Source organism: Orycteropus afer, unplaced genomic scaffold, assembly GCF_000298275.1.
Source record: "Orycteropus afer afer isolate SDZICR_OR568_19922 unplaced genomic scaffold, OryAfe1.0 scaffold00522, whole genome shotgun sequence".
In the NCBI taxonomy this organism is placed as follows: Eukaryota; Metazoa; Chordata; class Mammalia; order Tubulidentata; family Orycteropodidae; genus Orycteropus; species Orycteropus afer.
The window spans coordinates 1,043,906-1,053,357 of NW_006922109.1; the positions used below are offsets into that span (position 1 = coordinate 1,043,906).

General features: G+C 44.2%; 1 protein-coding gene across 1 annotated transcript in view; it reads right to left on the reverse strand.

Annotated features, from left to right (window-relative positions):
- The window catches only part of PDE10A (phosphodiesterase 10A), a 153,053-nt gene that overhangs the window by 131,467 nt on the left and 12,134 nt on the right, over window positions 1-9,452 (reverse strand). Inside the window, exons 4-5 of the mRNA XM_007955635.2 lie at window positions 5,716-5,856; window positions 3,662-3,817 (exon numbers count right to left, since the gene is read on the reverse strand). Of these exons, the coding sequence (XP_007953826.2) occupies window positions 3,662-3,817; window positions 5,716-5,856 (297 nt within the window). The remainder of the gene's footprint in view (window positions 1-3,661; window positions 3,818-5,715; window positions 5,857-9,452) is intronic.

A 9,452-nucleotide genomic window follows, 5' to 3' on the forward strand; every position in this document is an offset into this window, starting at 1 on the left:
TTGCTTCTGTGAAGACTGACAGCCTTGGAGACCCTCTGGGGCAGTTCCACTCTGTCCTCTAGGGGCGCTGTGGGTCAGAATGGACTCCAGGCAGTGGGTGTGGTTTGGGCTTTGCTTCTGTGAAGACTGACAGCCCTGGAGACCCTGTGGGCAGTTCCACTCTGTCCTCTAGGGGCACTGTGGGTCAGATTCAACACGAAGGCAATGGGTTTTCTTTATTTGTATTTTTGTTTAACAAATATTTACTGGACGTCCACTCTTCACCAGGCACTCCTCCAGGTTCTGAAGCCACGGCAACAAAGACACAACGGGTTACAGGGCACTGGGAGGCAGACACGCAGCGTGTCGGAGGATGGCATGTGCGAGAGAGAAAGCAGCAGCGGGACAGGAGATACCGGGCAGGGCTTGCACAGTGATAGGTCAGCGAAGGCTTCACCAGCAGCGGCTTCAGAGGAACCCAGAAGCGGGCAGCTGTGCGGCAGGGCATCCCCAGCAGACAGAAGAGCACAGGTGCTCTGAGCAGAAGCCTGCCACCTGTTGCAGGGGTCCAGGTGATTGGAGGGAGTGAAGAAGGGGGAGTAGCCAGAAAGGAGTTGATCCAGGCAAGCAGCCAGGTGCAAGGGCATCTCAGGGGCCGGGCTGACACTGAGTGTGACAGAGGTTATTAGTTTAGATTTGGTCCTAGTGTTAATTTTTGGCACTAAAAAGAAAAATGAAGGAAAACCACAGCTAACAAAGATGACACAGTTCTGTCAGCTGCTCTTCTACCTTAAAGCCTCAGAGAGCTGCCGTCCTAATACCACGAGCCCAAACAAATTCCATGACCAGCGAACAGAACTCACTGTCCTCCTAGTCTATCTGACCCTGGGCCCCTTTCTGTGGACACACTCTGGGAAGATGGCTTTTCACAAAACATTTAAAGACAAACAGAATGTGAAAACTCCCCAAAGTCAGCCCGCCACTTTATTTAGTTCACAATGTGGCATACTTTATTTTTAATGTTAAACTGGTCTCTTACTAAGAAAAATGATTAGAAGAAGAACAAAGCAGGAGGTCTCACCCAACCGGATCTCGGAACCCGCCTTTTAGCCACAGCATCAGAATGGCATTGGTACGAAGGCTGTGGCACACAGACCAATGGAACAGAACTGAGAGCCCGGACATATATCCATCTATCTACTGGACAGCTGGCGTTCAACACAAGGCAGATTAAACAGGCAAAAGACAATGTCTTTAACAAATGGGTGCAGCAAAACTGGATGTCAATCCATAGAAAAATGAAAACGAAACGGGCCCATACCTCACACCGCACACAAAAACTAATTCAAAATGGATCGAAGACCTAAATATAAAACCTAAAACTATAAAGATCATGGAAGAAAAAAACAGGGACAACACTAGGGGCCCTGATATAGGGCATAAACACAACATTAAACCAAACTAACGATGTGCAGACAGCAGAAGATGAACTAGACGAATGGAGCCTCCAAAGGTTAACACTTAAGCCGTCCAAAGACTCCTCCACAGGAGTGAAAAGAGAATGTACAGACCGGGGGGAAAAAATTTGGCAACAACATATCTGACAATGGACAAATGTCTAAAATTTATAGAAAACTTCAACACCTCAACCACAAACACCCAAACAATCCAATTAAAAAATGGGTAAAGGACATTTAACTGATACTTTAGACCAAAGAAGACATTCAGGTGGCCAACAAGTACATGAAGAAATCCAGATGTTCATCAGCATTAGAGAAATGCAATCAAAACTACAATGAGATAATATTTCATCCCAACAATAACAACAATGATCATAACAACAGAAAACAACAGATGCTGGTAAGGGTGTGAAGAGATTAGAATCCCTAAACACCTCCAGTGGGATTGTGAAATGGTGCAACCATTGTGGAAAACAGTATGGCACTTCCTTAAAAAGCTGGAAATAGAGACACCATATGACACACCTATCCCACTACTACATGTATAGCCTAGAGAAATAAGAGCCATGACACAAAGAGATAAATGCACACCTGTGTTCATTGCAGCACTATTATTCACAATAGCAAAAAGATGGAGACAACCTAAGTGCCGTCATTGGATGAATGGATAAACAAACTGTGGTACACACACAAAGTGGAATATTATGCAACATTAAATAATAACGATGAATCCATGGAACACCTCATAACACGGATGAACCTAGAGGACATTATGCTAAGTGAAATGAGTCAATTATAAAAGGAAAAATATTGTATGAGACCATTATTATAAAAAGCCAAGAAAAAGTTTATACACAGAAAGTAGCATTGTTTGATGGTTACCAGGGATGGAAGGGTGAGGGAGGGAAAACCACGCTAGTCGACCTGCGGTAACATGGGGGAGTGGGGAGGGAATACACAATACAGGGGAGGCCAGTACAACAAAACCAGGACAGAGGAAGACACTGGGAGGGACTCCAGACAGTGACACACACAACCCTGCAACAGTAATAACAAACAATTTACCAGTGGACACGGGTTTGGGATGGTGCACAGGAATACAGCCACAGGGGTGTGTGTGTACATATACACATATATATACACACACACGTATTGGTTTGGCAGAGGCTATTTATACGTGCATACTTGTACATGCTATAAATACAGGGGGCAAAGGTATGACAACTTCTTAGCCATCACCAAACACCGTGAGGGACTGAGTCACTGGGCTTGGGGCTTAGGAGCACAGTTGCAGCAGTTATCTAAGTCAATTGGCATAACACAGTCCACAAAGACAGTGGTCTACCACCTACTCTGTTGAGTAGTGACTAGGATCTTAAAAGCTTGCAAGTGACCATCTAAGTTGCAACTACCGGTCTCTCCCCATCTGGAGCAAAAAAGAGTGAAGGACATCAAAGACTGAGGGACTGCTGGCCCGCATGCACCCCAGCCTCCACTAGCCTGAGGCCAGAAGAGGCAGACACACGGGGCCCGGCTACCACTGCTGCCTGCTCGGGCTGGGGCCTCAACAGAAGGTCCTGAACAGAGTGGGAGAAAAGTGGAGAAGAAAACTCAAAGTCATAAGGAAGATCAGACCCACTGGTCTGATTGAGCCTGGTGGGACCTCAGGACTAGAGCCCTTAGGACACCCTTCAAACCTGGAACTAAACCCACCCCTAGGGATCATCTTTCAGTCAAATAAGAGGCAGGCCTATAAAGTGAACAGCAATACCCATAAGGAATGTATTCCTCAGAGCCATCAAACACAGGAGACCAGAAGGGCAACATCTGCCCAAAAACAAAGCTCAGAAGGTAGGCAGGGGCAGGAAAGAAGGACAAATGGAACAGGGGAACCCAGGGAAGAAGTGGGGAGAGCACTGTTAGATTGAAGGGATTGCAACAAATGTCACAAAAAGAAAAAAAAAATGTGTCTAAATTGTTGAATAGGAATCTAATGTGATCTCTGAAGTATCACCCAAACCACAATAAAATGTTTAAGCAAAATGATTATATTTCTAATTTAAACAATATTCTCTCTGTACAACTAGAAAACAAAGGTTGTAAAATCGTCAGGATTAGTATCAAAACAGTGTTAAGCAAACTGTGATTTTAAATACTCCTTCACCCATTGAAGCCTATTGGTCAGCCCTTCCAAGGAGCCTGGGCAGTTCTGAAGACCCTACCTCCTGGTGACTGAGACAGAAGGACTCCTTGCCCCAGTGCCTATACAGCTCCAGGATGCCGATCAAGTCTCCAATCGCGGTGACTATGGGCAAGCAGAGGACAGACTGGATCCGTGTCCCCGACTCCAGACCTGTACCTCTTGGGAATCGCTCATCCTGAAAAAAGAACAGGGGAAAAGGTGTTCGTTCAGTAAAAGAAACGGCATCATGTGTGGGACTCTGATTGATAGAAAGTGCCCAGCTCTTGTAATCAACAACAAATAATCCTTCTCCAAGGAAAACCCAAACATGATCACCACGGAAGTTCTGTGTAAGAAAACGCCTATTACAGCCACACGGCCCCGACCGCATCTTATCCAAATACTGCTTTAATGCTCCTTCATGCTCATACATTAAAAGTTTAATGGATGAATGACTACGTCAATTTCAAGCACTAATACTCAAAGTCACTATAATGGGTGACACTTAATTCTTCACCTTCTAGGTGCCAGAGCTGTTCTAAGGGCTTCCCCAGTGGAATGTCACAGATGACAATTACCCCAAATGTAACTACCAGGTGAAGGAAATGATACATAAAATAGATTCTATTGTTAAGGTTAGAATAACATACACACATAGGCTAATGATACGCACTCTAACTGAAACTCAAAAGCACATAGCAAATATTCAAATCATCCAATATTCATCATTTCTCCTAAGAAATGAAAGGGGTTATTTGACTTTCTGTTTAATCATTTTCCAGCTGAGCAAAATCACTCAGAGTATAGGAAAACAGGATGAAGTAAGATCAAAACCAACAATCTTACTTACATTCTGCTGTTTGTAGCAAGTGAGGAGAAATGAAGGGGAACTTCTGATAAATCAAGAGTAATACAAATCTATACTTGCAATTCACACATCTTCTGAAAACTTGCATCAGCAATACAGCATTTTCAAATGGTGACTTCAATAGCACCTACTTCTAGCATTTGTTTCTTTTTCAACAGTTACCTGATTCCTTTAAAGTTATGCAGGTAACTAGTGGCAAAACCAATACTGAAACTCAGGGTTCATGGCTCCAATTTAGTGCTTTTTCAGAGAAAATTCATTACACCTAAGTATTTGTGAATTTGTTACTTTCAATATCTATGCTTCACTCAGTGAAAATGTCCTCATATGTCATGGAAGACTGCATTAAAACTCGCCAAGTCCTAACCTATAGGACAGAGTAGAACTACCCTATAGGGTTTCCAAGGCTGTAATCTTCACAGAAGCATGTTTTTCTCCCATGGAGTGGCTGCTAGATTTGAACCACCAACCTTTCAGTTAGCAGCCAAGCACCACCAGGGCTCCTTGAAGACTGCATTAGGGTCCCGCTTTGTCACATCTCCTTCCACCCATATCCTTTGTTAGTTCTCTCCAGCACTGACTCAGAGCTTGGTATGGGGCTTTCTCTGGTCAAGGGGAGGGTTGCAACCCATGTGCACATCTCCACTCCCTGTGTTGGACCCTTGTTGCCATGATGAGAATGGCAGGTCATCTTTCTGAAGGGGGGTGGAGAGCTGATTCCCCCACCTTAGTCATATGAGCTCAGACAACTCCTGACCCCCTGCTGGGTGACCACAGATACTCAAAGAACCCCATCCAATCAGCTCAGATCAGCAGAAGGGCCAAGTCTGTGGACTCTAGTAACAAATGGTAGTTATATTACAGCAGGGAGATTGGGGAGGTTTGGTACACAGCAACAGTTACTCATTCATATCTATCTGCCCAAGACAGGAAAACGAAACAGTGATCATTTAGTTCACATGACTAAACATATACATGTATTTCTTATATTTAACCATACTGGCATACACTGAAATAAGAACTGCTCAAATATAGTTCTTAGTGGGCACCTAAGATATGTTTGGTTGGGTATAAAAAGAATTTACATATAAATTCATTTATTGATATGTAAATTGCTTTAATATTTTTATTTCTTGAAATGGCTTCAATTATAACATCAGAAGATAAGTCATCTTTCTTCATTAAATACTCAGTATGAAAGCATCAAGGGTGAAAGAGCCGCTGACCCCAAGGATGTCGTCCACCAGCAGTGTTTTCCTGGACTTGGCCACATAAGCAGATATTGTGGTGCCCTGAGTGATGGGACCTGCGGGGATGAGCTGCGGTTTGCCTTCCTTTCCTCCCGGTGGTGTGAACACACACAGACTCTAAGGAGAGAGAAAGTGCTTAGAGACTGGTCCCACACATTCCCACAGTACAAAACACACCCAGGAACCCTTCAAAGTCAAAAGAGATCTGCAAGTCCCTCAGGAAGACACAGGGAAGAGAAAAGGAGCTTCACAACACACTACACGATCATCCAACTCAAAAACCTGAGCTGAAATGATGCCCGATTCACACAAAACACAGGTCAGATACGGGTTTTAGTGAGTTTCTAGGTTCAGAGAAACTCTTAACCTAGCTGCGTATTTTAACACATAAAAAACGTAATAAAATGAGGAAAAAAAAATGTGCCCTGTAAGTGGGTTCAAGACACTGTCACATGAGAAACAGGCATTGGGGCCGACTCCTGTACATCTGGCACACATGCCCAAGAATGAGGACCTGGCAGCAATGAGCCAACGTGACTTTGTTACACACTTAACTTTCATTAAAAATCTTTCTTGAAACATTGTTGTTGTTATGTGCTGCACTCGGCCCGACTCACAGTGACCCCTCCCTGGGTTTTGGAGGTGGTATCACTATGGAAGCAGATTGCCCAACGTTCCTTCTGAGGAGTAGCTGGTGGGTTTGAACCGCCAGCCTTCTGGTTAGCAGTCAAGTGCCTTAGGCACTATGCCACCAGAGCTCCTCTTGCAACATTAGTTGTCTTTTAAAGACCCAATCATTCACATCCTTTTAACTGATCTGCCCCTACAATTATAGACTTGGGATACTCTCAGCGAATGCTTTCTCCTCTCTGGGCAAAACATGTGGGACTCTGGGTGTGTGTGTCCCTTTCAAGTGACTAGTGGCAGGGTGAAGTATGAACCATCTTAAAATATGAACAGTTACCCTGACTAAAGAACATATTTTAAATAACTTTCTACTAAATAAGACTTGCCAATCCAAGAAAACCATTTTGACACAATCCCATTATGATTAATCACCCTATTTGAGAAATCTTACAGGTTCGGGTAAGTTCCCCCAAGACTTCCCTGCACTCCATCCTTGAATTGGATGGTTGTCACTTAAAGGCTGAAAACCTTCTGCAGCTGAAACTATTAGACAATTTTCTTGATCTAAAACATGTTACTATTACAGAAAAACCTGTGAAAGCCAGAGCTTGTGTAAGGCGGAAACCTGTCAGAGAAAGAAAAGGAAGAGAGAGAAATGGTCAGACTGTACCCCATCAAAGGTGGAAAATTTCCACAACCCCGAAAAACAAGGCAGTCCCTTCAAGTTCTGGCTCTGACAGGTCTCACTGTCATAGCTACTACGCTAAGCACATTTTAAGGATGAGACAGTGAACTGGATAAATTCATTACCTTGTTAGACACAGTGGTTCTCATACCATGTATAATCAGCAAACCCTTTCTTCAAACAAAATCTTACTACAATCAAGGGGATAAGGGAGAAGAGAATCACACCTTCAGGAACTCGGGGTCTCCCAGCTGCTCTAAGTCAGTCACCTTCATAAAAGACGAAAGCTAAGTCCAACACACTTCCGTTCACAAGTATATAGACCCAGGTAGGACTGTACTACACTGTTCATGTATAATGCATTTGTGTAAATAATGTGCATACGCATTAACATGCACAGCACGTGGGGAAAACTAACCCAGGAGGGGTCGCACAGTTTGCAAAAACCGTGTAATGCATGCATTACTTGTGTTAAAATATGGTAGTATTTTCTTTTAAGTACAATGTATTTGAAATACATTTTATGTGGTTCTTCTGAAAAAGATTAAACTTAAAACGTTGAAATATGAGGTACACATCTCAGATCACAAAATTATTACCATCTCTTTACACATGTTTAGAAGCCAGATATCAGGCTCACTGCTACTGATCAGGTTTTCAGTGGCCAGTCCTTTCAGAAGTGGATGGTCCCGTCCTTCTTCCCAGTGGGTCTCAGTCTGGAAGCTCCACCGAAACCTGTCCACCATGAGGCCACAGTCCCTCCACTGGCAGAGCCCCCAGACTCACAGCAACATGCAAGTCACCACAGTACGTGCTTGAACAGTTTCTCTCAGAAAGATCAGCACGAGGCCGGTCCCCATGAGGCGGAGGTCAAAGATGTCCCAAATGTCCAATCTACTGTGCCACTCCATCATTTCAGACATTAACTCCTCCTCCTCCTCCCAGTAATTTCCCCAGTCTTAGGGTTCTGTATTTCGCTGTAACGCCTCACAGAACTCACAGACACCCAAGGGTTCATCTCACGTAGTAGTGGTGGAGGTTGGCAGGCTGGCGAGTCCCGGGTCCGTGAGTAGGTCTGGTGGATCCTCCCAACTCTCGGGGTTTGATGAACCTCGATCAGTAGATCAGATGACGGCTGCTGTCCCAAATCCAGGGGTGAGATGAGGATGATCCAAGACACAAAACCAGAGCAAGAGGAGAGGGAATCTTCCCAGGAGATTCCTAGGTATACCCTCAGGGAAGCTAAGGGTGGTGATTTGAATTACACCCTCCAGCAAGGCAGGACTCAAGATACATTCCTCCGGTGTTGCCCCAACAGCATTAACCTAAATCCCATCACAGAGTCAACTGCCAGTCATTATAGGGAATGACTACTACCAGCTGCCCAGCCAAGTTGATACCTGAGGACATTAACTACCACACCACCCCAAACAGGCGTGGATAATGGGATTTACAAAACATCACAGAATGGAGGACAATGGCTAGAAGGGCCATATCAAACAATTCACTGCAGTATGACAAACTGATAGACAAATGGACCAGTAAGCAACATTATGATGTATGAAGAAAGACTGAAGTTGTCAAGGATTTCATTTTACCTGGATCCACAACGAACACCCATAGAAACAGCCAGCAAAAAACCAGACATCATATTGCAATGGGAAAACGTGCTGCCAAAATGTCTACGAAGTGTTGAAGAGCACAGATGTCACTCTGAAGGCTGAAGTGTGCCTAGTCCAAGCCATGGTATTTTAAACCACTTCATATGCATGTAAGAGCTGGACAACGAATAAGGAAGACCAAAGAAAAATCGATGCCTTTGAACTGTGGCGTTGGCAAAGAATACTGAAAACACCATGGACTGCCAGAAGAATGAACAAATCTGTCCTGGAAGAAGTGCAGCTGGAATGCTTCTTAAAAGTGTGAACAGCCAGACTTTCCCTCACTTACTTTGGCCATGTGGTCAGAAGGACCAGTCCCCGGAGAAGAATACCATGCTTGGTAAAGTGGAGGGTCAGTAGAGAAGAAGTCCCTCAACGACATGGACTGACACAGAGGGTGCAAGGATGGGCTCATGCACAGCAAGAGCCGTGGGCACGGTGCAGGACCGGGCAGGGTTCTGTTCAGCTGTACACAGGGCCACTGCGAGTCAGCGTCGACACGATGGCACCACCACCACCACCAGAAATCTGTGTCCTTGTTTCACACAGTATATTCTCTTAAGCCTCAGTGTATGTATGGAACTGGGTGAAGTAGGGCTTTCATTAGATTTAGTATCTATCAATGTCAAAATAAAATTCATCATGTCATCCTTTCTTAAAGAAGACGATAACAAACTGAAAATTGAGAATGGAAAAATGATTTGCACACACAGGAAGAACAGATGATTGCCAGAAAAAAA